The sequence below is a fragment of the Leptodactylus fuscus genome, chromosome 1 (assembly GCF_031893055.1).
Source record: "Leptodactylus fuscus isolate aLepFus1 chromosome 1, aLepFus1.hap2, whole genome shotgun sequence".
NCBI classification, from domain to species: Eukaryota; Metazoa; Chordata; class Amphibia; order Anura; family Leptodactylidae; genus Leptodactylus; species Leptodactylus fuscus.
The window spans coordinates 152,220,897-152,248,561 of NC_134265.1; the positions used below are offsets into that span (position 1 = coordinate 152,220,897).

General features: G+C 41.5%; 1 protein-coding gene across 1 annotated transcript in view; it reads left to right on the plus strand.

The window, feature by feature from the left end:
- Positions 1 to 25,474, plus strand: part of ABHD17B (abhydrolase domain containing 17B, depalmitoylase) — a 28,350-nt gene extending 2,876 nt beyond the window's left edge. Inside the window, exons 2-4 of the mRNA XM_075279165.1 lie at positions 13,180 to 13,654; positions 21,349 to 21,528; positions 24,214 to 25,474. Of these exons, the coding sequence (XP_075135266.1) occupies positions 13,188 to 13,654; positions 21,349 to 21,528; positions 24,214 to 24,433 (867 nt within the window). The 5' untranslated portion in view covers positions 13,180 to 13,187 and the 3' untranslated portion in view covers positions 24,434 to 25,474. The remainder of the gene's footprint in view (positions 1 to 13,179; positions 13,655 to 21,348; positions 21,529 to 24,213) is intronic.
- The last annotated feature ends 2,191 nt before the right edge of the window (positions 25,475 to 27,665 follow it).

Here is a 27,665-nt window from a genome sequence, read left to right on the forward strand (position 1 = left end):
CTTGAATTCCTACAATAGACCTGCTGCAGTGTTGTATTTAGGCTTTAGTTTCACACAGATAAGGATCTGTCACGCAGTGCACCCACCGATCAGCTGGAAGAGAGTATGACCTTCAGGCAAGCAGTGCTGCTTCACCTCTACTTGGTATTGCAGCTCAGTCTCATTCGAGTGGGACTGAGCTGCAGCATGGCCTTGTGACCAGTGGATGTAATGTAACTGACCTGAGAAAAGAAATTGGTGATTGAGCTCCATGGCCTCTCTGAACAGTTGCTTTTTAGGGATGCAAGGAGTCGGATACTCAACCCATGTTACGGAATCAAAGTTTTTTTTGTTGCGGATTTTGCTAGTTTTTGGGGGGGTTTTTAGCAGAATGGAGGAGTATAAGAACTTCCTATATATTTCCAATTCCTTTTGTAGCCATTCTTGGCTTTGGCTCAAAAAACCACAGCCAAATCTGCAACCAAAAAAAATCTATTTTTCTGCAACGTGGGACCTCAGACTCAAAATGGGATTATCCAATGTAAGATTGTTGCCATTAATTCCAGGGTGAACTACATATAAAATTTTACGTGTTGAGTGTCAGTCTCCGTGTGGCTAACTGGCAGATGTCCCTGCCCATAAGGACGGAGTCAGTTTGCTAGCCTTGTTTTTCTATGGTTCCATACACATGACCATGTCTTTTCACGGTGCAATGTTTGGGGCAGTGAACAAAACTCAGGACCGGTCTCTTTTGCAGTGTGTGCGCTCACTGGCCTCAATGAATGGGACTGCAGAAGCACAGTTGTTGCACATGGATGACACCATTGTCTCCTGTGCTGTTCACTGACGACCCGACGACAAGGATGCGTTCTACATGTTGCTAAAGGCTTATTCGCATGTTGGTGTTTTGGTTTGTAGAGATGAGTGAATATGCTCTATCGAATACCTCTGAGGCATAGCTCCCGGCGCCAGGGAGGTGGGAGGGGCAGTAAAAATTTGCTGCCCCGGGAGCTAATGCGTCGGAGGTATTCGATCGAGCATATTCGCTCATCTCTATTGGTTAATAATTGTGTGCAAAAAACAGTGAAGATAACTCCTACATAAGGTATAATGGAAAGGTTTGCACTGGTTTAACTTCCACACTGATGCAATTCAGTGATGAAACACTGTCCTTGTGAATAAGGACTAAAAAGACAACTGTAGGTGAGAGTAAAAACTGCTGAAATAGTATTGTGGTGGCAACAATGTTATAGATTTTAGCAGAGGACGCATAATTCCTGTACAGGTGTCAAATCTTTCCATGCATAAAAGTCTCAGCCCTTCAACATGTAAACTGTTCACATACAGTGGAGACCCAGTGCAAATGTCTGAGAAGACATCTAAAGGTAGGAGAAGAATAGCCTTTAAGGCTGTTACTACGTGTTAGGGAGGAAAAAATGGGATTCCAATGACTGGGTCCCTTTTAAAGTATTAAAACATGACAACGAAGTGAATTTGGCATTGCTATGACCATATGGACTCAAAGAATGTTATGGTGAACACCTTAAAAATTAAATCCTAAATTTGCTAGTTATACATGGAAGACATTTATAGTAATGGTTTCACTGCTTAAATAGGACCTTTCACCAATTCAGATTCTTAGCATTTATGAATAGGCGCCTCCCCACTGATTTCAGCACACTTAGAATTTTTCCTCTAGGCCCCACCATTCCAAACAATAGGTTCAGTCAAATTTGGTCCAGAAATAGAGAACTGCATGCTGAGCTTGGAAAAGTGCCTCCTCCCGTATGTATTTTAATATGGATTCTTGAAATAAAGTTTGGATTTTTTACAATATACTTCTAATGGGGAGTGCCCAGTTTTCTGTTTCTGGACTGCACTTGGAATTTTTTTTTGCTTACTGTGAGCACCATCAGGGAACTGTATGAAGTTTACCCCTTATCCTCTACAATATTGCCTGCATATATTCAGTAGTGCCACCCCACTCTTTGCATTAATCAGTCAGATTTGGTGCCTGTTTTAAGCTCTGTAGTGTCAGAAGGGAAATGTCAGGCAGGGGATGTATTTCAGAGACCGTATCAGAGTTCAGAATCGCACCCTTTGCCTGCTCTTGCTGACACCATTCTCCTGACTGTAGAACCTTAATAGAGTGTGATGCACCAATTCCAACAAAACTTATTGTATGTTGTTGGGGACTACAGGAAAAAACTCCAAATGTGCAGGAATTGGTGGAACGGCGCCTTTTAAATGATGCAGAGTTGACTTATTACACATATGGCTGAATTAATTTGTCTGTAAATGCTATTCACATAAGATAAATAATCCTTTAATAGTCCCACAGTGGGGAAATTTCAGAATGTTACAGCAGCAGAGTAATACAGATACAGGATAATACACAGTTATATATTACAGACAGACACACATATGCTGAGAAGAGAAGATATACTAGGAGTCCATAGCAGCTAAGGAACAGAAGAAGAAAGAAGGAAGACGTCATAATCATTAGTTTTCTGTGCGGAGAGATCTTCGCTTGGGCTGATGTAAATTATACAGCCTGCTCGCAGTTGGAAGGAAGGACTGATATTTTGACAGTCCGTTGCAGGTCCTTCACTTTATTTTCTCAGATCTCTGTGTGTGGGGTCTGGGAAAACTGCCGCCCCATAGATGCATGACATCAGTGAAAAACGTACGTTTTGTACTCTGGTCATGTGAATGCAGGCTTACTATCTAGGATGCACCTAAATAGTAAGCCACATCTTGTCTCAGCTCCTATGCCTATTTTAGACAGTGGTTTTCAGAGAGGTAGAAATCTACACCTGCGATAGGGATGCCCCAGTCTAACTCATGCCAGAAAACTAGTGCGGGTTATCTTATATTTTATCTGACAGTTCCTGACTGGTATAGATCTGCATACAGGTGCCTTGGCCTCTTGGTAATTCTGGTGCATCTTGCACCTGCCACTGGAATAGACTGACTGGTGAAATAATTCAGTCTTGATAAGTTTTATCCTCCCCTTTGTTGTCAGATGTTTGAGTTTTTTTGCAGGTTTTTTTTTCCCTTGAAGTCTGAATGGCTTTCATTGTCAATGGAAATAATTGCATGTCACTCTAAGAATGTGCCCACCACATATCTAAACTCTGGACCCTGGCATCTTGACTGAAGACTTTTTTTTTTTTTTTTTTTTGGGGGGGGGGGGGACATATCGCTGAGCTTGGCTGCCATGTAACTGATCGGGGTTTTCTGTTTAATTTGCACTTCATCCATTGTTTATATAGTACCATTATTTCCATGGTGATTTAGGGTATGTTCACACAGTTTTTTGACATGGAATCCGCCTTAAAATTCACCTGCAAAAATACCTCCCCTTCATTTCAATGGAAGCTGCTCGCAGTTTTTTTTCCGCTAGTTTTTTTTTTTTGTTTTTTTTCCCATCAGCTAGTGGGAAAAAATGTGACATGCTCATCTTCAGGCAGATTCCATGGCTGAGTCAGCTGCAAGGTCTGCATCTCGAGACTCCCTCTTGTTTGGGCCCATTCATCTGGGATGCTGCGACCGGATGCCAATGCAGTGCATCAACATCCCATAGCGGCTAGCTGCGCGAAAAAGCCACATGGTGGAAAAGGTTTTGGCAGTGTGAACTAACTCTTACATTTCAGGGTTTACATACGGTACATAAAATATACATACAAATATGCTATCAGTGACCAACTGGCACAGTGGTGTAGAGGGCTCTGCCTGCAAGGGCTTAATCCATCAGTATGGTGTGTAATTCTGAGATTGTCTCCCACTTGCCTGTAAGGGATACTCCGATAATGCTGCACCATAAAATGCAGGGTGTTGTGACTGCCATTCACATTACTAAGGTTTACTTGCCTCATCCCAGTAAGGCACTAAATGTCTGCAGAAGTGTTACTGAGCCCTGTCTAAGCATTTATTTGGAGAGCCTGGTACAATGCAGAGTTGGCATTCATTGATCTGCTGCTTGGTAAAGTACATTGTGCTACAGATACATCCAGCTTTGGGTGTTGGGTACGTTCTTTGCACGGGGCATTGTTTGGTGCCGTTTTGTGACTCGGGTGCACACCTACCTGCTAGAGTTTTATTCGCCTGTATCTTTGATCTGTCTTGGATGAATGTCCTTTGAAGTTTGTTAGGCAATTTCCTGCCCTCACATGCAAAGTAGTGACAAGGGCAAAAAACTGCTGAGCCAGTTCCCTGCTATAGACATAGCAAGCAGCAGCTTTTATAGTTGTTGTAGTCATTGTATGAAGGATTTTGAAACTTTCTGATATGACTTTCAGACCACTTGAGAATCTGACAATTGATGCATGTGAGCACCTAAATGTGTATTAAAGGGGCTCTATCAGAAAAATCATGCTGATAGAGCCCCACATGTGTGAATAGCCTTTAAAAAGGCTATTCAGGCACCGTAAATGTTATATTAAACTACCCCCCCCCCCCCAGTTTTAAAATACCCTAAAAAAAGAATGTTATCTACTTGCGCATCGTGCACGCTGGGCGGGCATTCAGGGTGTGCCATCTTCTTCATCCACGCCTCTTCTTCCTGCGATGTCCTCGGGTCCAGTCTTCCTCTGGTGCTCGCGAACGGACATTGATTTTAAAAATTGGCCTGGGCACATGCAAAGTAGCATGCGGCTTCTACTACGGCTACTGCGCATGCGCTCAGGCCATTTTTTTAATCAATGTCAGTTCGCGAGCGCCGGAGGAGGACTGGACCCGAGGACATCACCAGCCAATGTTGTGTAGATCCAAAGTGCCTGGTAAAGAGAGCACGTCCTGTGGCAGTAAAGGGGGAATGTGCAGAGAGGGTTGGCTTGGGGAGCAAGCTAACTGCAGCCATATTTAGATTAGAAAATGTGATCAGCCTGCCTGAAGAGCTGTCTTTAGGATGCACTTGAATATGTAGAAGTTGGGAGTTAAAGGGGTTGTCCCATCACAAGGATCCTATCTATACTGCTTGTTATTGTGAATGTAAGACTTAAATACATTACTGGCTTCATGCAGGGCAGGAGCATAGCGATGTTGCAGGCATCTGTGCCGGCGTCTAACCGTCCCCGGCATCCGTCTCTCTATTACAGCGGATGCCGGGTCTGTATTCACATATGCAAAGCCAGCGGCGAGATGCCGCTGGCCCTGCGTGCACGCTCATAGAGAGTGAGACCAGTCTAGCCTTCACTATGCGAATACAGACCCGGCATTCGCTGTAATAGAGACAGGTGGATGCCGGGTCTGTATTCGCATTGTGAAGGCTAGACTGGTCTATGAGCGCGCACGCAGGGCCAGTGGCATCTCGCCGCTGGCTTTGCATATGTTACCCCGCCCACCAATGACGCAACAAAGCAGGAAGACAGAAGATTTTACAGCAACGAAGACTGGTGAGTATGCGATGTGGGAATACCCCTTAAGCCCTTGCAGATGACCGTGTGAAATGTCAGTGCTATTTGGGTTTTTCTCAATGGCGCACTGACCCATTCATTTCTATGGGCCCATACACGACTGTGAATTAGACTCTCGTGTGTGGGCAGACAGTTTAGGCCACAAAATGTAACAGGTCCTTTTTCTGCCTGATTTTGTGGCCCTCTTTCCGCGGCTGCTATTTATTGAATTAATGGGGCCATGGAAGCACAGGTGTTAGATGGATGCTGCTTGTGCCCCAACCTTGCCTTTCGTTCACAGCCGGTGGTAAGCACACGGTCGTAAGCAACCGCCTTTCAACTTATTGTCTGGGGTAAAGCATTCCAGAGAAGTGGTGCAATGTGGGAGAAGACATGGAGGTAGTGATAGAGGAAAGTGTGAGTTGAGTGGTACAGAGATGAAGTTGAAAATGTATGGAGTTGCAGCACCATGGAGAGCCCTGTAGATAAAGGTGATTTACGCTGTATTCTTTAGGGAATAGGCAACCAGTGCAGTGTTTAGACCAATAGATGAGCCTGGCCACTGCATTCAGAATAGTTTGTAGAGGGATGAGGTTAGTGAGTGGTAGACAGATTATAAGGAGTTACACTAGTCAAGTCTAGAGTGGATCAGGGAGACAAGAGTATTTGAGTTTTTAATGAAAAGAAAAGGGCAGATTTTGATGATTGTGGTGCAGATAATACAAGAGTGCGAGTGATTGCGTATAGGGGGTAAAAGAGGTCTGAGTCAAATATAACCCCTAGACAGTGGGCATGTTCATTTGGTGATATCGTGAACAATGGAAATGTCAGGGATAGGTTGTTTTATAGATGGTGGAAACTCCATTAGTTCAGTCTTTTGAAAGATGTTTTAGATGCAAGATTCTAGAGACAGCAGAGCAAGTGTCACTGGTATTCTGTGGTAATGCAGGGTTATGTGATGGGAGAACAAATCTGGTGATGGTTGATCCAATGAGGGTAGTATAGAGTGAGAAGGATGAACCCAGCACTAAGCCCTGAGGAGCCTCAACAGGAAGGGCAAGAGACTACAGCCAGCAAATGATAGTGTTCTGAGAAGTAGAGGAATCCAAATCTAGGTATTTAGTGCATCAGATTTTTCATGAGATGTATGGCAGGATGTGCTACTCCATACTAAAATTAAAGAAATATGTGTGTGTGTATATATATATATATATATATATATATATATATATATATATATATATATATATATATATATATAAAACTGCATCTAGTTCTTCAGCAAAAAAAGCACTGTGTAAACTCCGCCTTAGCCTGGAATCAGGTGACTGAGTTTCAGCCATGAAACTTGGTCAGTGTAAGTTCTGGATTTTCTTCTCTGAAAAATGAGGCCAGGAAAGGGTCTCCTAGCAATAGTTATCTATGATGCTAGGAGTCCCTGCCTCCAAACAGGCTTTCCCATAGTGGTTACAGTATTGGACAGTATATTGCTGGGAGGCAGGAAGCAATACTAGTATAGATGAATATATACTAGGAGTCGTTTTCATTGAACACTGTGCAGGCATGGAAATCCAGCAAACATATGGGCATAGTTTATGGGGTAAGCCTGGTTGTGTAAATCTAGGCTAACTGAAATGCATGTTTGTTTGTTTTTTTCCTTTATCTGCAGGAATAAGAACATGCATTACGATGTTACCTGTTTAGTAACCTATAGCTTTTCTATTTAATGACCATTATCATATGTGGTTCGGGGGATATTGTCACTCCTTAGGGAGAGACCACCATATAGGTGTGTGGAGACTTGTTAAGCCTTTAGCACTCCACTTTGCAAGGAACTATGGGAAGAATATGCAAATCTGCCTTCCATGATGTAATTAGGAAGACAGTTGCTGCCTCATTGTTGCAAACCAATAGAGGGCGCTCACTGGAATGTGCAAGCCTGTCTTAAGACAGGATTCCAGTGAAATAACCCAATAATGGCTGCTCCCTTTAGCCTCATGCCCGACCTTCCAAGAGGCCTTTGTTTAGCAATGACGCTGGGATTATTACCAGGTTATAGTCTCTCAATCGAGGACAGCTGTTTCGATCTGGTTGGATCTCATCAGCCCGATGTAGAGAGGACTATAACCTGGTAGAGGTGAGAGGCTTAGACAGGGTTCGGGGGATATTGTCACTCCTTAGGGAGAGACCACCATATAGGTGTGTGGAGACTTGTTAAGCCTTTAGCACTCCACTTTGCAAGGAACTATGGGAAGAATATGCAAATCCGCCTTCCATGATGTAATTAGGAAGACAGTTGCTGCCTCATTGTTGCAAACCAATAGAGGGCGCATACATGTGAAATGCAGAGTAAGCAGTATGAAGTGTTGCTGCCTTTGAAAACTGCAACGTGTGCGTTTATGTATATATATGCATGTGTATGTATGTGCGTATATATATGTGTGTGTGTGTGTATATATATATATATATATATATATATATATAATTTTATAGTAAACCCAGCATTGCACCACTTTTAATCTATTCCCTGCTAACAGAGGTAAAACTCTGAGCTCATGCCTCTGAAAGGGAGTCTGTCACCAGGAGCCATCTAGCTGCAGTGTATAGGGACCTCCTTATGATGAGCGCAATCATGCCTTTGGCTAGTTCAGTAGATGTAATGTTACAAAAAGCTGTTTCTATAAATTTGCAAATGAGTCTGAACTGCATTGGCGGTGTGCAAAGCCATTGGAGACAAAGATTTTATTAGGCTATGTAAAAGTATGATGGTGCTCAGCATCGCAGATATCTATCCAGTCCCTCTATGCCAGTTTTCTGATGTAGATGGATGTAGTGCCTGTTTGGCTCTTTCTTGTGCCACACATGTGCCAGAAACCCCTTTTGTGTGATTTGGTCGCCATATTGTGCGAATGTGGGCATGCTACCGTGTTTCCCCGAAAATAAAACAGTGTCTATTAAATTTTGGTCCTAAAGATATGTCTTATTTTCAGGGGATGTCTTATTTTATTTTTGTGTGCTGCTGCCACGACTGCACTACACTGAGATGTGCTTGCTCTGCAAAGACTGTATGAAGAAAACCATTGTAGCCAGCTGAATGCTGTGTGCGGTGCTCCGTGTGTACATGAAAGCCGCTGCTGCCTTTGCTGAGATACCGTACGTTGTATCCACTGTTCCTGCTGCTGTGGGATGAGCTTACAGCAGCAGGAACAGTGTATACAACGTATCGCAGCGGCGTCAATGTTTTTCTTCATACAATCTTTGCACAGAAGGATTGATTATTGGGGGGATGTCTTTCGGGGGGTGCCTTATATTAGACAATTCAACAAAATCTGTCTTGCTTTTGGCTGATGACTTATTTTCGGGGAAACAGGGTAGTTCGGGGAAGTCTTGGCTTAACATGGCATAACTCCTGCCACTTTTCTGGTGCGAGTTAAATGGAAATGTATGCCTGATATCTCCATTCTGATGTATGAGCATTCCACTGATTTAGGAAGAGGACATAACCTCTTCCTAAATCAGCAGTGTCCTGTGCCTGTGGGGGCCTTTATTAAGACTGGTGTGCAAGAAACCAGTTTGATATTTAATTTCCTGCTGACCAACTCCCTTCAATAAGTTTTCAGCTTCTCAGATGGTCAGATTGGCAGAACTAACATTTTATGGCAGCAGGGGTGTAGAAATCGGCCACTATTTGCACACATTATGTGCAACAACCAATATGAAACTTGTCGACCTGAAGTTTTGCCACAACCCAACCCCTTTCCCATTTATCGTGCATAGAGCAAAATTTGCAGTGTTTGCTGTACAGTGAGGACGTACTGTCTGTGTGCATACTTTACTTTTCTGATCAACACAGTCCACTACTTTAGTCTACCATCCTGTGATAAACCCATACAATATAGTGTGCATTATTATTCAAAACTGAGACTATGCAGATTAAGGCATGCTACTGGAAGTCTGCCATGCCGCTGTACAGGTTTGATCATAGTGTGAACAGAGCCATAGACTGGGAGAAGTTTCTGCCAACAAATATACTGTAGAAGTAGCTACTCTTGTCAGTTTGCCAGTTTAATGTAATACCCATCAATAAAATGGGCAGTCACAATGCCAGTAAATCCACCTTGTTTGAATGTAAAACCAGACATTAACTACTGCAAACATGACACACCTAAAATGTCGTCTTACAAGTCGTATGATTTCTTGGTGGTGCTAAGGTGATGACTTTCACGCCACAATTCATAGCATCAGTATCACACCATCTACTTTCACTATGGAACCGGCTTTGTCAGAGTTAAAAATAACATGGTTTTACCACGCATTTTATCTGTTCTTGAGTATCATCGACAATCTCTGGCTGAATGCTCGGTTTAAGTTCCTCAGTCAAATTTGCTTCATATTGTGACACTTATCATGCAGGGGCTCTATAGAGTCCATCTTATGGCAGTCTTTGTACATTATGGCAGGGTTTGCTCAATATGGTGAATACTTGAAGGCTGGTTTCACACTAAGTCGGACACTTCCCCTCTGAGACACCCAGGGCTGTGGAGTAGGTATTGTGTAATTCATTAGATGTATAGCTTATTGCAAACGTCTGTCAGAATTCATTCACTAACCAGTTTCCTGAATTAGAGGCAGGGTTGTAGAGGTGTCATTTGGAAAAAATAAATGATTATATGGTTATTTTATACAATTTTAATAGAGTAAAATGAGACATTTAGTTCTGACTGGCCATGGCTGTCGGCCATTTTTGAAGCAGTCTGATTTGGGCAGTGGAAAGCCTTTGGTTTTGCCACCTGAGTCCACAGCCTTACAGTAGTGTAGTTACTTCAGTCTGGCTCGCACAGCCATGTTCAGAGTTGGTTTGGCCTACCGACTCTTCAGCCCTGCTTACTACAGCAGGGAGACTGCAATGTTTAAAAGACTCTTGCTAAATCTGGTGTACATTAGCTTGGCCGGCGGCTACTCATGTCTACTTGTAAAATGTTGCAAAGTAATTGCAGGAACCTTGATGCCACAGGGCTTTATATAGTCCAATACCTTGTGGATAAGAAGCTGCCAGGTACTTCTAGTACAGTTATCCCAGTAGTGGGGAATTGGGCAGGGATCCAGTCATGTAACAGTCAGCTGTAGTGTTTGTATAGCTATGGCCATTATCATTCTTCTCATGTATAACATATGGGAAGTGTCCAGCGCCAGCTTGGCAAGGCTTGCCCGACTCTTACATTTTGCTGCTGACTTGATTAGACTTCAGATCTGTTGCTTTTACCAAGGTTTCCCCAGTGTGCGGAGAAGAATGCTGTCTTTAAGACGTGTTTGTTATCCAACCAAGGTATTTTCTATTTTTACGTCTGTATCCTGTGGTATTTGTCTGTGCAATGTATCAAATACAAATAATAAAAACTGAATCCTTTGTGGTCATGGTAACAGGTTGTCTGCTGAGTCAGGCCCACCCCTCATATTAACTATGGCAGAGAACAAAGCTAGATTCATAGATTTCTGCCTTGTTAATTCCCCATAGCTCCGAGGTAACACGTTGCTGCCATTCTAAGGAGAATATCCTCTAAATGCTGTAACCTTCACTTGTCTGGCTGTTTTTTTTTATCCCAGAATAATTTTATATCTAAGCGGCAACATGCTCGGAAAACAGAATTCTTAGAGGTTGTCCCATTATGGATACTTATCCACAGGATTGAGGATAAGTCTCACCCTCATAGGGGGTCTGACTGCTAGGTCCCCCAGTGATGAGGCAGCCCCATAGCAGTACAGAAACACTGGGTCGTGCAAGCGCATTGGTGCCTCAGATTATGGAGAAATCCTATGTTCTCATTAAGGGTAAGGACACGTGGGACTAAAACGCTGTGGAAAATCTGCAGCGTTACCGTGTATAGTACAGGATAGTGATGCCACAAAGAGGTGGGTAATCCTTGTATTGTAAATCATTATGAAGTAAGGAGTTTGGGTTTTCAGGAACATATTTGTTCATGTACACGTGGACGTGAGGTATTATCAGTTCTGGCAGACTTGTTGACTGTTCACATGTATGGAATGAGTCTTCATCACAGAAATATGTTCCATTTGCACATAATCTGTAACTCTGACTCAATATAATGTATACATCTATGCAACTACTACTCCAGTATGGGGGTGTTTTTTGGGGTTTTTTTTTTTTTTGTAACTGGTTTTCCGGTGGCCTCCTGGCCAAGTGCAAGATTTCCAACTTTACAAGGAAGAGCTCTCTAAGGGCTAGTTCACACATAAAAACTGCCTGGCTTATTTTGATCCAGAGAAAAAAACTTCCTAATTAGGAAGTGGTTTTTTGACCTTGATGCGTTTTTTGGAGTTTTCTGGAGCAGTGTTTGGTAAAAACTGCTTCAGAAAATGTCAGGCAGTTTTCCCCTCCGCTAAAGTGAATGGACCATAAAAAAAATAAATTGCATTTTCGGTTGCGTTTTTTGCATACCGCCTGAAGAAAGCTCATGTCGCTGCTTTTTTTCTGCTAGCAGCAAAAAACTGCTAGCAGAAAAATGAAAGCTAGCAGTCTCCATAGACCACCATTGTATGGAGGCAGATTTTGAGGTAAAATCTGCCTCATTTCCCCCATGTGAACTAGCCCTAAAAGATCACCACTCTAAGACCACCCCTTTACTCTGACCAGATCTTCAGTTCCACCTTATGTTATGCATATGTTGGCTAACTTCATTGATATGTGGCCTTCTGTCAAGACCTTCTCGAAGTTTTTGGGGTCTCCTTAGGGTTTACTGTCTAACTTACAGAAATGTAATTCTATATTTAATATGAATGTATTTTACAAGGTTTGAGTTTGATTTTCTAACAGTAATGGTGTGTTTAAGAGACTTTGGAATCTACTTTAACAAATTTTGGATCTTTTCTGTGAAGTCTTGCATCTCCTTATCCCTTCTGTATTAAGCTGTTCTCTGCCTCTCACTGGTTATCTGTGTATGGCTATATCTGGAAATACACCTCTGATGTTTGTAGTGACCACACACACACACACACACCTTCTCTACGTTTTACACAGTCCTAAACTCCATACATAGTCAAGTCAGAAATGGCTCTTAATACAGAAACAAGGTTAAGAATAGAGATGCAGGATTTCAAACAAAGGTGAGAAAGATCTGTTACAGAATATTACATTATATTTGACGTGCATACTAGCAGAAGATCAAAAGTTGTCTGAAAGTTTAGTACACCTCATCATTTTGTATTGTTTGACACTTTGTAACTGCTCTTGTTCTCTTCATTGGCTAATGTTCAGTTCAGGTCTGTTCCACGCTATGCTTGAAAAATGTGGACAGAAGTGCAAGCTGTAATTTACTCTATTTTTTGCGCAGAAACCACACGGACCCCATTATAGTCTATGGAGTCTGTGGGTTTCCTAAGGTAAGCCCTTTTTATGTGGATTAGGTTTCCATTCGGGGGGGTCCCCAAGCGGGCCCTCCGAACGGAAACTCGAACACAGATGTGAACCAGGCCTCAAACATGATCTTGGATGAGAGAATCCCCTCTATTGTACCATTTCAGAATTCTCTAATAGTCTATAACTGGGTTTCTATATTAAACCTCTGCTTTACATGAGTCATTCAGTCTAGCTGTGCTGTCAATTAATTTTAATTAAAGAAATGTGATGTAGAAAGCTTGGTAACGTGATCTATTGCCCCAGAGCGGACATGCCAGGTCTATAATGTACAGTGTGTACTCGGATGTAAATGTTTAGTATAGGCTGCTTGGCATTGTGAAACACTTGGCTAAATCATTAACTTGAACATCTTTTTTTTGTTTTCTACAGATTCCAAGATGAATAATCTCTCCTTTAGTGAGCTGTGCTGCCTCTTCTGCTGTCCCCCTTGTCCAGGGAAGATTGCCTCCAAGCTTGCCTTTTTACCCCCTGATCCAACATACACCCTCATATGTGACGAGAGTGGCAGTCGCTGGACTCTTCATCTATCAGAACGAGCTGACTGGCAATATTCTGCACGGGAAAAGGATGCTATAGAGTGCTTCATGACTAGAACCAGCCGGGGGAACCGCATTGCCTGCATGTTTGTACGGTGCTCTCCCAGTGCTAAGTACACACTACTGTTTTCTCATGGAAATGCTGTAGATCTTGGTCAGATGAGCAGCTTTTACATAGGACTGGGCTCTCGGATTAATTGTAATATATTTTCTTATGATTATTCTGGGTATGGGTCAAGTTCTGGGAAACCAACAGAAAAAAATTTATATGCTGACATTGATGCTGCTTGGATTGCTCTTAGAACGAGGTAAGTGATATCTACAGATGCTTATGATACTATTCTATTACGAATGTCTTATCTAATCACTGCTTGACTGTTTTTACACTCTATTAACCCCTTCCCGCCGATGGCACTTTTTGACTTCCTGACCAAGCTCGATTTTTCAAAACTGACGTGTCACTTTATGTGGCAATAACTTTGGAACGCTTTAACTTACCAAAGTGATTTTAAGATTGTTTTTTCGTAACACATTGTACTTCATGTTAGTGGTAAATTTTGGTTGATATGTTTTGTGTTTAATTATAAAAAAAATTGGAAATTTGGTGGAAATTTTGAAAAATATGCATTTTATAAAGTTTGAAATGATGTACATTACATACAGATAGTCAGACCGCCAACATTATATCATAAATCTCATGTTCCAGATCTCTGCTTTATGTCGGCATCAAACTTTAGTCACCCTTTTAATTTTTACGGACATTATAAGATTTACAAGTGAAACAACAATATTCAAAATTTTCAAGAAATTTCCAAAACCCATTTTTTAAAGGGCCTAATCCAGTTATGAAGGGGTTTTGAAAGACCCTTGTATTAAAGCCCCCCATAAATCACCCCATTTTCAAAACTGCACCCCTTAAATAAGCCAAAACAACATATACCTAGTAATTTAACCCTATAAGTGCTTAACAGGAATTAATACAAAATGGAGGTGAAATTTTCAAATTTGAATTTATTTTACTAATATTTTCGTTTAGCCCTAGAATTTGCACATTCACAAGGGGTTAAAGGAGAAAACGCATCCCACAATTTGTTAGGCAAGTTCTCCCGACTACCATAGTACCCCACTTGTGGGTGTAAACTAATATATGGACGCACAGCGAGACGCAGGAGGGAAGGCGCGCCAAAGAGCTTTTAGAGGGCAGATCTGGCTGGGATCAGTTTCAGGAACCATGTCTCATTTACAAAGCCCTTGAGGAGTCAAAACAGTGGAAACCTCTAGAAAGTGACCCCATTTTGAAAACCGCACCCCTCAAAGTATTTATCAAGTGATGTAGTGAGCATTAGTAACCCCGAAGTGAATGTGTAAGCTGTGCGGAGTAAATTGGGTACACCAAATCCCATTCTATTTTCCCACCAGCTCCTATGACGCGGACGGGGAAGAGGGGCATTCTGGGGGGTCAGCGCTGGTGTATGCTCTCTCATAAGCTCTAAATATGGGGTGTGCCCTGAAAACGCTCGCACCGCTTACACATTTCCTTCTAGTCGCAGCCACTTATGTCCTAATGATTTGGCGACTTTTGGGGTTTTTGTCTTCACATTGTACAAGGTAGATTTTTATTTTTATTTTCTGGCAATGTGGCCATATGAGGGCTTGGTGTTTGCGGTATTAGATGTACTTTTCAATGCCACCATTTTGGGGCGTGTAACTTATTGACTACATTTTATTAACTCTTTCTGGGTGGGATGTAAAAGGAAACATCAATTCTGGCATTGCTTTTTAGCATTTTTTTTTTCCCGTGCAGCGTACAGCATAAGTAACGTGTTACCTTTATTCTGCGGGTCGGTACGGTTATGGCGATACCTCATTTATATGATTTTTTTAATGCGTTGCTATTTGTGCAGAATAGAATTCAATTCAGGGAAAAAAATCTATTGTTTTTGCATCGCCATCTTCTGAAAGGCATAACGTTTTTATTTTTCGCTAGACAGAGCTGGTTGAGGGCTCATTTTTTGCGGGAAGACCTCTTTTTATTGGTACCATTTTGGTTTTCATCTGACCATTTGATTACTTTTTATTGAACATTTTGTAAGGGAAAGGTGGTGAATAATCATTATTTTGTGCGGTTTTCTACGTTTTTTTTTAATGACATTCGCCGTTCGGGTTAAATAATGTTTTAATTTTATTGTTCAGGTTATTACGGACGCGGCGATACCAAATATGTAATGTTTTTTCTATTTTTCTTTATTTTACATAATAAAACATTTTATATGGGGGGAAAAAGGGATTTTTGGGGCTTTATTTATTTATAATTTATTTTAAACTTATTTAAACTTTTTTATTGACTTTTTTTTTCCACTTTTTTTTTTCTGTCCCCATGGGGGATTGAAGCAGTGATCGGCTGATCACTGCTTCAATAGATATACGCTGCAATACACGTGTTACACGTGTATTGCAGAGTATAGGAAGCTGTCAGCCTGTGTAGACGCACAGGCTGACAGCTTCATTTACGGCAGGATCTGCCAGGAGCGAGGACGGGGTAAGTGATGGGGCAGACCCGGGGTCACTGATCAGACCCCGGGCTGCCCCCTACGAACACCGGCACCCCCCGAAACCGGTGCGGGGGGTGCCGATCGGCACCATATGATGTTGTAACCCCGGAGGTGCCGGTGGTCATGTTGATCACCGGCATCTCAGGGGTTAACACCCGCGATCGGACCCGGTTCCGACCGCGGGTGTTACGGGGCATTGTCAGCCGTGTATTACGGCTGTCACCTGCTGTGCATGGTGCGCACACAGTTTCTGTGTGCGCACCATGCATCCGCAGTAATAGTACGGCGGTTTGCGGGAAGCCCTTCCCTGCAGCGCCGTACTATTACGGCGAATGTCGGGAAGGGGTTAATGATCAATGAACTGGTCGTTGGTGGATTTTTTTTTTCCCCATTTGACATTAACTTCCACGTTGACTGCACAAGTATTGACCAACCAGAGTTGTCATGAAGTACTGTAATGTGTTGGGCTAGCGCTGGGTGACTAGTGGAATTAACATTGAACACTTCAAAATTCAGTCTATTTAACTGCTGGCAGAAGTGCTGCTGCAAACGGGGCCATAACCCTAGCTCCTCCCAAATGTATGCACACTACTACTACTATTAATATATTTTATTTATATAGCGCCAGCATATTCTGCAGCACTGTACAATTTATTTATTTTTTTTTTTTTTTAGGGTTCAAATAAAAAAGATCCATTGCAAAGAGTCAATTCACACAATGGGAATGAGGGCCCTGCTCACAAGAGCTTACAATTTATGAGGTGTAGAGGGGGTGACACAGGAGGTAGCATTGCTTATAGAGGGGGGCAGACAATTTTGCAATAGAGGTTACTTTCATTACACAAACAAAACTGTATGAGCTGTCACCAGTCGTGTCCTTCAACGTGCAGATGGTGCCTGTACATATAAGGTTAACCTGAAACAGCATAATATCTTGTGGGGTAATGTGGGAGCATGAACAGAGGAGTGTTTGTTTTTAGGGATGCCAATTATGGAACGGAAGGGTTTACATTAGGAATTGTGATAGGCCTGTCTGAAAAGATGTATCTTTAGTTTGCGCTACTAGCCCCAGCCCCACACCATGCTGGCACTGAATGAGATATCATACTTAAAGGGATTCCGTCATTAGAATCCAGTTTTTAACTAAACCCAAGTCGGAATAGCCTTGAGAGGCTATTCTTCCCCTACCTTTAGAATTCTTCTCCATGCCACCGTTCGGTAGATATCCTGATTTTTGTCATTTTGATAGTCCCCATTGGGGCTCTCCTTCCCTGGTGCTCAAACAGCACTGGTGGTGTCCTGTGCTGCTTGCTAACTCACCAGCGCCGCCCTCAATCTTCTCCTGCGTCACCACACGTCTTCATCCAAATGTGCCAACTGTGCATGTTTGTCGGCCATTTTCTTGTGGCCTCTCCTGTTCGGCCTCAAGAAAATGAGTAGTTTGCGGTTTTGGATGAAGACGTGCAGTGAAGATAGGCAGCTCTGGTGAGTTTTCAAGCAGCACAGGGGACGCTGTGCGTCCCCTGTGGAATCCATGAAAACGGATTGTACTCTGTATACTGGGCACTGAGTAAGCTCTTGGCTACAGTGCTTAGGTACAGTTTGAAGTCTGAGACCACCCCTACCTTATTTTTTCATTGAGGAACACTGCTACTGTTTTTCTCCCTGCAGTTCTGGCTTTTTAGATTTCTGTTAGTCTCACCCAAAGGTTTGTTTGGACAGTCCACTTCCAGTGCAGCAAAGGCAAATAATTTGTAAAGCATTCTACTAAGGACTTTGTACAGTGGCCTGTAACTGTTACAAGCTTTCATGGAACACTTGTTTGGGCAGTTCTTGGTTTGTGTAAATGACTCGCAGTCAGCCAGTAAAAAAGCATATACTTGTTTTTCAGCGTATTTAATCTATGCCAGTCTTAAAAAAACATAACGCAACAGGCTTCCAAGACTGGTTATCAGCAATAATAAAAACTCTTAATGGGGCAAACCAGCGCATTCCGCCATACACAGCATTCACTCACCTCTGGCATCTTATTGCCCTGAAAACAAAGGGTCCAACTGCCTAATCCTTCTTCCCTCAATATATGGGGAGAGTTCAGTCCAGCCTACCAAGATTGTCAGGCTGTCTACTTGCATCTAATGTCTAGTCGCCTTTACCTGAAAGATTTGGGTCTTTATAGACAACTGTTCATAAATGATTAGTACAAGTTAATGATATCTTAACTTTTTCTTTGCTTTTCAAGCAGTTACTTTCTCAAAGTTTGTCTATGAAGAGAGGGTAGAAGAAACTAAAATTGTTGTTGCTCTATGCTAAACTAGTTGAACACTGCCGGGTTGTAGAGAGGCCTGTAAGTGAACAGAATGAGGCAATAAATCCATTTAACCAGCTGGCAGTTTCCCACTACTCTCCGACCCCCACCCTCCATAGAACTGTGTGAGGCTCAATATGGAGACAGATATATAGTAAACACATTGAAGATAAGGAGCAAAACTGCTTAGAAAGTGGAGAAAGAAACGTAAGCTATACTACCAAGCTTCTTAGAAGTCAAATTCACTGTTCATTTATGAAAAGTTTAAGTCAAAAACAATTGGGTACTTTAAATTTATTTTTTTTTGTGCTCTACAGTAGTCTCCATTGCTAAACATTAGCCAGCACAAAAATACGTATGAGACTATTTACAAGGTCTTGGATTTCTCAATTCATTAGTCTACATTACTCATATCCATTATGCATATAAGATGACTTCTTGCTACATGAGCAGAATTTGTCTCCTTTCTGGCTACGCTTTGTGTGTCAGGTTATACATGTCTTAGCTTGGCTGTATGACATTAAAGTAACAATAGCTAGGTGAGGCATTTCCGCTGTGGTGGCAATCCAAGCAGGCGAGTCATGTAGTGTATGGAATGGTAATGGTCGTAAATAACAAGAATGGCTTTGTAATGCCACGCTCTCATTGTCTTCTGTGACAAAGGAATTCTTCTATTGTTTTTGTCTTCATAATATTTTTAAGATGGGTTTAGACAGATGTTGGCACATATTTATCATTGGAGCAAGTGCTGGCTGGCCACTGACTATTGTTTGGTGTAAGGAATAACCATGTAGTGAGTGATCTGAGGCAATTTTCTATATATATCTATTGTAGATATAGCAATCATTTCAAATTTGCGGACTTGCTGCTGTTCACGGTAGGTCTCCTCTTGTCACGGAGTCTGCCTGTATGATTGGGGTTTTTCTCTGTAGCCATTTTTGGCTTTGGCTCAAAAAAAACTGCAGCAAAATCTGCAACAAAAGAGGCGGTTTCCGCAATATGGAGCCTTGGCCTTAAAATGCCATTGCAAAGGCTACAGCTACTCTTTACTTTTCCTAGTCTATAAAAAAAGAAACTCAAAGTAAAAAATTTATGTAGCCCTATGTATTACCAAAAATACGCAAAAATTATTTCAAACAAACAAAATTGTAATTTCAATACCACATGTACTAAACATGAAAAGGAGTCTTGAACCAGGGAAATTAGCCCAGTCTTGAACTAGTTAACATCACATCTAATAAATCCCAACTAGCAAGTACATTTTAAAAAGGGAGAAAAAACCCTCTGCTCACGGCAATGCTCCTAAAACAAATTAAACTCTGATAATTGTCTTTGGCACTACAAGTAGGTCATAGTAAGATGCACTGATACCGGTGAGATGGGAGCGGGAAGTCCTTGCGTGCTCGGTGCTTTAATTAGATTGCATCTGTCACACCTCGTGTATTACAAGTGTCTAAATGTAGGCAGGGTTATAGCAGTTCTGGCATGTGTGGATAGGACTACGTAACATCCTTGAATGGATTCTGAACTTAAGTGTTGAAACCAAACCAGAGCTGTGATACTGCAGGTGAATAAAAGATCGTGACCACAAGGGAAGTGCAACTGTGCACGTGGTACAATGTGGGAGACTGCCGGCGATGAGTTAATGAAGACAGGCATTATCACTATCAAAGGGTGTACTTACTATGAGGCGTTGCACCCTATGCCAGACCATGCTTCTAGACAAAAATGTGGTATAAATGATAAATTTGACTGGTCTTGTGGCCTTGCCCCCTTTTTAGGAAAAGTGGTAATTACTGGCTAAACATTGCAATATTTTTATTTTTTTACCAAAAACCTTTTGCGGAGAAAACTTGCTCCTTTTCATGCCTTTGTATCTAGAAAACTGGCATACAAGACATTCATAAATCTGCCCTATTGTATGTAAAAGCTGTGGACACCTTTTGTGCAAGACAAATCTCGCCCACATGCCAAGCCTAAAACTCACAAAACAGTGGGTGTGGCCCCCAACAGTGTCAGATTTGCAGATTTTGCTCTCGGGTATTTAACAGTAGTTATGTGTTCAAAGAGCCTTTTCACTCATATATTTGTTGAATTATTGCAAGTTTTATACAAAGTATATGGGTAAAACCCCAAAATGCCGGTATATAACTGAATTTTTAATACATGTAACAACTGCAGTGTGCTTGAGAAATTTAATTTACCTTGCCAGGCCTGGAAAACTCTCCAAACTTTCCACTGTGGAAAAACCTACCAATGGCTGGATTTTTGTGGACAAAGTGGTAGTGTAGTGTCTTGTTTAAACCCTCAAACCCCAGTAGACTTCAGACTACTCTGCCTCCAATAAATGTGTACTAAAGCTGACCTACATTACACTTCAGAAAGTAGTTTCTGAACAGTGCCTTATCGGCAAGTTTCCAGATCACTTAATGATCATGTGGCATAGGCGGGTAACCATGAGTTGGTATACATGTCATTGTGCAGACAGACCACTCTACACTCTAAATACATGTTTGGCATAGCCACAGGTAATGTCTGCTAATTGTCAGAGGCAGCACGTGCAACATGCATAACATAAATGTAACCTGAACTGCAGCAGATTATGGAAATGGTGTCCTGGTACTCTGCCATTTCCTACAACATGCATGTATAGTCTGTAGGTTATGGTACTGTTCAGTGTGCCTGCTCTGAATGCTTATGCAGGGCATGCAGATGAATATTTTATTGCTGGTCAGCATACTTAAAGGTAGTGTATAAGCAGGAAAATAAGTATTGGACTAATGACAGAAGCTGAGCTGCTTCCACACTTACTAAAGAGGTTGTGTGTATGTTATGCAACTCCATATTCATGAAAATCTGCATTTTATTAGGAAAATTATCTGTAAAGGGGCTTTATTCTGCTCTAGATAACGGCCCCTAAGTGACTCTAAGCTCACCAGGTGCTAACAGAGGTAGTGGGGTTGCTCGAGGGGTGTGTGTGGGGGTAATCTATGATTCTTGGTCAGCTATATACAGTGTAACTGGGAAGGGGGTGGATATAGTTCAATAAGCAGTTTTATAAAGTCCTAGCAGCTACATTTTAAGTAATCTGCTGTATCATTAATGTATCAATTTACTTGACTATGTACTTTTATTTCATTCTAAGGTATGGCATTCGTCCAGAACATGTGATTATATATGGCCAGAGCATAGGAACTGTCCCGTCTGTGGATCTTGCTGCTCGGTATGAAAGTGCTGCTGTGATTCTTCACTCTCCTCTGACCTCTGGAATGAGGGTAGCCTTCCCAGACACAAAGAAAACCTATTGTTTTGATGCATTCCCCAAGTAAGCCATTTTGTTCTGTTTATTGCTTAATGTTAATTATGCTTTACATTTACCTTGTTTGCAATTGGTCTGCAAGTGACCACTTACCCGAATGGATGGTTTCTGTGAAGGTGCTGCTGCCATTAGACAGTTACCAGCAATGTTTGGAACAAATGGCTCCCCAGGTTGCCAAGACTATATACACTTGACTCTATATTCAGTGAAAATACTATTAAACTTTATAACTAATAGAATAGGTCCGCTTGTCTATAGATGTAATTTTTGCTATGTAGAATAATATTTAGATCAATGGATCTCAGTAGGCAGACAAGCATTATATTCTGCAGTTTATGCTCAATCTCCTGAGATTTCCAGCAATCTCACTCCATATCATATCTCTTTAATGAAGGAGGGGGTTTTGTGTGTTGGTAAATGTCCACTTATTCATAGCTGTCTGGTTTTAAACAGACTGGACCCCCACTGATCAGATACAGGGGTCTTGTGCCCCCACCCTCCTTCTTGAATAAAGTAGTAGCTGTCCATGCATACTTGTTTACCACCTAAAATCTATGGGGCTAGCAAAGATGACCAAATACAGAGTGAGGCTAAGGCCCCATGGGACGTCACGCAACAAAGCGTTGAGGGGAAAAAATGCGTCTGGAACGCATCGTGTTTTTTCCCGCAGCACTTTAAACAGAAAGTTTGCGGAGTTTTCATCTGCAGATTGTAATAAGAAAAAAAATCAGTGGCACTACTGACGTGATTGCACCAAATCAATCAAGGATTATTTCAACAGCATCTATAGGGGGACATTCACACCGGAATAGTGGAGCAGGGATTAATTGAGCCTTATGTAAGGAGGTGCTCCACTCCCAGAAAAAACATATAAAAGTTGTGCTGTACATAGAAAAGGGGTAGGGAGGGCACTCACCAAGGCCAGGTATCCTTAAATCATGGTTTCTTTATTCATAACGACATAAAACATCAGGAGAGAGAAATTGCAGCTGGACAACAGCTGTTTTGCGCATTTCGCGCTCTCAAGCCATCTGCGGATCCGCAGATGGCTTGAGTGCGAAACTTCTGTTGCCCACTCTTGCTGTCCAGCTGCAATTTCTCTCTTCTGATGTTTTATCTAGTTATGAATAAAGAAACCACGTTTTAAGGATACCTGGCCTTGGAGAGTTCTCTTCCCAATTTTTATTTTTTTCCTCTGCAGACTTTTTCTATGGGGGAAACCGCTGGTGTTTCTGTAGATATAATTGACATGCTGCGATTTCCAAAACACTGGTTTTAGCAATCGTGGAGTGTCCACGCAGTGGTTACTACTGCAATGTTGGCATGGGATTTGCTTGATTTTCATCCACTTTGCCTGTACTGTAAAACACCGCAATTTTTCCCATGGTGTTTCTGCTGCAGGCAAATCACTGTGTGTGAGGCCCTGGCCTAAAGATCTAATGGAGCAGCAGTGGACATGGATGATTGGCGTGCCTTTTGAACTCTGTTCAGGCCTTGAGCAAAGTGCATTACAGCTTAACCTGAGCAGGATACTTTCAGGAAGAGTTCAGAGTGAGAAGTCACTGTAAAGATCATGTCTGTAGCCATCCCTGATGCTGAGGAATCACTGGTTAAAGTGAAGCTGTGAGTGTATGCTTCTTCACTTTAACCAGTGTGGAATGAGGAGATAAACTGGGAGGAGATGCCATGGACTTTTCTTCAGGATATCATACATCCTCCATTATCAATAAGAAAGCATACATGACATTTAAACAGTTATATTCCATGGCCAATAGTGACCAGAGCACCATAGTATTTCTATAGAAAACTTTTCACCCCTTAATGAAAGAAAATTAAAGAAAAACAAAACTGGAATTACCACATCAATAAAATTCCCTAAAATGTTAATGGTACATGAGTGCCATAAGCCTTTAAAATTCATCTCTCCTCTCTATACAATACAAATATTAATAAAAACAGTCTTATGTACTCTGATAATACAAGGCCTTGTAAAGCTTCAACGAAATAAGATTTAGTTCTGAAAGCTGGAACACTAAGAGGGATAAGTTGTTACTGGTTTAAGGCTAAAATGCATTAGATAACAATAATTAAAATGTGCACAAGGCACCAGTTATGTGCCAGCTATGTGTTTGTTTTAGCCACAGATTCAGAATCTGCAATAAGTGACAATTTATTAAATTTTAATGTGACTAATTGGTTAGAGGACTTTTTTTTTTTTATGTAGGTTTTTTCTTCTCCCCCCTTCTAGCTAGTTTGCGCAGACAGTGAAGTTTGGCATCTGATATGCTAGTTGTATTGTCAGATGGGCAGTGTCAGGCAGGAAAGGGGATGACTTGAAGCTGCTGCCACTGTCATCTCGGAATCGCACCCCTTGACTGTTCCTGCCTGACTCCATCCACCAGACAGTACAAAGTTTTAATAAAAAAAAAAGTGCCAAAAACAATGGAGCAGCGCCTATTAAATGATGCAGAGAGCGGGACTTGGCAGAGGTGGTGAAAGGTCCTCTTTAAAGGGCCACCTTGTTGATCACTTGTAAGGACTCTCCAGTGTTAAGGAAAGTTGTATGATGTTTGACAAATATGTGAATTATTGGATTCACATCCATTTTTTTTTCTTTCTTTAATGCATTTCTGTTCATGAGGCATTATGTTCATTCTGTATTCCTAAAGAAATACATTTTCTTTCTTGCAGCATTGACAAAATTTCCAAAATCACGTCCCCAGTACTGATAATCCACGGCACAGAAGATGAAGTCATTGACTTTTCACATGGCCTAGCCCTGTTTGAGCGTTGCCAGAGGCCGGTGGAACCACTCTGGGTGGAAGGAGCTGGACACAATGATGTGGAACTCTATGGACAATACCTTGAGCGATTAAAACAGTTTGTCACGCAAGAGCTTGTAAATTTGTAGAGTACTACTTTGTAAAGAGAATTTCCCCCCTATGGCAATGGAAGGTTTGCATCAAGTTTCATGCAATGCTTTGCAGCTGTCCCAGGCCACCAAAGGGTTTAACAGACATGTTTCTAGTTTCATTTGCTGGACTGTGAGCCATAGTTTCTTGTTTTGAACCTGATGGTCTGTTTGCAAAATATATTGGTTGCCTTAACAGATGTACAGGTAATGTGATGTACGGGATGCCCATTGAGGATGCTTTCTGCAATATTCTAATTACTTATAACCTCAGATCAAGTGACCACATTGAATAGAAATTTTCTCTATTCTAGGGCTGTTGGAAACTTTTATAAAACACTGGGCCCATTGGCTATAATGGATACAAAATGAGCCAGCGGGCAGTAGTCCACCATTGCCATGATCATTGCAGTAAATGGCCCTGACTGGGCATCCCCTGTATTGCCAGTAATGAAGGTTTTTATACCAGTATTAGAATGTGGAATGTGCAGTCAGGCTTCTGTACTTTACTAGGCCATTTTATATATACAACTTTAGATTGCTGTCTCTTCCACATCACTAAGAGTCCTTGAAGTTTCAGCTCATGTTAACAAAATGGACTGATCGTCCTTGAATATCCCTCAATCATGTTCACAGGATCAGTGCTTGGCCATATAAACCTAGTCTTCGAAATGCCTGTTTGTAAAATACTGCACATATCACTCAAGTAGAATTATTGTTGCCCCTTCCAGATGGAATGAGCACTGCAACCCTGTATCCGCTGGTCTGTTCTGCACTGATCTGACCTGTATGGTTATCGATTTCAACCACTTCATGCATGGAGTTCATGACCACTAATACAATGCCTGACTTTACTTGAGGAGACAAGACTGTTGTATAGGGAACATCCATTTACAATAGCCTGATTGCACTTTTTAATGTCATGTGCAGACTATGAAGTAACCCAGACCATGTACTCTTCATTACATTGACAATACTGCTGGTGAAGTCTTCATTATTTTTCTACATGTCTTAATCAAGTGTGATATTGGTGGTCTTGGCCGAGATGGTTTGATCCCTTTAATGGCAGAATACTGGTGGAGATAATGGCAGAACGGAGTCTCTCGCCTGTTGCTGCGCAACCGGTCCTTGAAATGTAGACTTGGCTTACTTAGCCGAGATCTCTAAATGAAGTTAGTGAGGGTTTCAGAAATTCTTTGGACATACTGGGCTGGAATCCATAAACTCCAAAGTGGGCCCCTTTCGTTAATTGAATTAGATCTGCCAATTTTTTTTTCTTAACAGTAGCACGCATGAAACTTTAAAAAATAATAAAATGTGTGCGCTAGTTGTCTAAACCCCTATACTCGGAAACCTTCCAAACACAAATGTGAATTCTACCACAGTTGGTTTTCTTGCAGTAGTTTACAAAGTATGGCTCAGACCTCTCTGCACTGACAACCAATTCTGGATTTATAGTAAATGCGGATAAATGGCATGGCACTTGTCACAAACTCTTCTGATACCACTGACCATTAACCAGTTAATGCACTTGCTGGAATACGTTCAGATCATGAAAGCGGAAGGCTGATTTTGTAGACTTTACTGACAACTCTAACCACACTTTGTAATAGATTTTGCAAAGAAATTGCATTGTTCAATAAATTATACAAGCGGTGTTTATATTTTTTTTTCTTTCATATCAATTTACAAAGCAATGTTTGACTTTTTATATTGACAGATTAATGTTTTTTCTCATTAAATTGCCTGTCCTTAATTTTGAGTTTGCTTAAAGTGTCAACAATGAATGCAACTACAGTACAATGTAATGATATCTAGTACAGTTTGTGAATGGATAATACACTGTGGATACATATAAAGGCCTTATTTAGTGTAGTAATTCTTGTGGCTGTCTGGGATTGTATACAGTTTAATCATGTATTATACAGAAATGCATTGGTTTAGATGTTACCCAGTAAAATCTATAATGACTCTGTTTCAGTTGTGTTTCTAAGAATCGCTGTATGCGGACTACTAATGAGACATTTGGTATGAAGTGTAAATTGTTCTAAGTTTGCCTATATCCTACAGATCTTAATGGCGGGTTGTTGCCCAGGTATACTTGTATAGGTGTAGTAACATGGCAATGAAGATTCAATAAAGGGAGGATGAGAGAAAAGGTGTGGGTTTACCTATTGCAGTGCAAATGTAGAACTCTTGCAGATTTTTAGAATAGTTCAAAGAAATGTTATATTTCTACAACTGAAAATCTGTTCCATACATCTGAATAGGTTATTGCATCCCCCTTCAAATTAGTCTGTAAGCAAAATGTACTGGTAAAGCTCTAACCTTGGGATAGGTCATATTGGAAAAGCTGTGTGGTCTGGGTCTGACACTCAGGTCTCCTGTGGATAAGATCCTAATGTTAGTCGCAGGGCTTGACCGCAGCTCATTCTTCAAGTGAATGGGCTAAGATGTGACCCCCCCCCCCCCCCCCAAGCACAGATTATGCACAAATGTCCGCTGCTTTGCTTGAGAAGTTCATCTGATTGGCAAGGGGACCGAATGTCTAACCCCTGCCAAACTTTAATTGACGACCCAAGTCCTGGAAAACCCCTTTTTAAGGGTATACTTAGTGGTTGTTTTTTTTGTTTTGTTTTTTTTCCCTCTTCAGATGTCACATGGCAGCATTCATTTCACTGCCACTGAATGGGGGCCATTCTCATGATCATTATTTTGAGGGTCCACGAACTGTCAATGTCTTATTTTTGGCAGTTGTCATGGATCACTCCAATCACTGAAATATATGGTGGATTTGTGAAAATGGATGCTCCTCGATTGCAAGAAGGCTGTGAAAAAAGTTTTTTGTGGCCTGTCTGCATCAAGCCTAACCCTATGCATTACTGGCACAAAAATTGAAAGCTAAGCACAGTGCTGTACATTGCACTCTAATTTTGATGTTGCCATTTGATGACTGCATGTGAAGCATATGGTTTTAAAGGGGCACGTGTCAGCTTGACAGGTTGCTTTAAGACGAGGTAAGGATCTTTCCCAGATAACACCCTGACCCACCCATTTCTATCAGCCCATGCACATGAATCTATTCCTGTCTGGTTTTGCGACCATGCTCGCTGGTGTCAATGAAGTAGGCTACAGAAGCATGGCCAGTGCATGGGCCTTAACTGGCTATCGAGGTGAAACAGAAGTTGCTTGTTTCAAAATTGATGAAGGAAAACAATAACCTGATGCACAA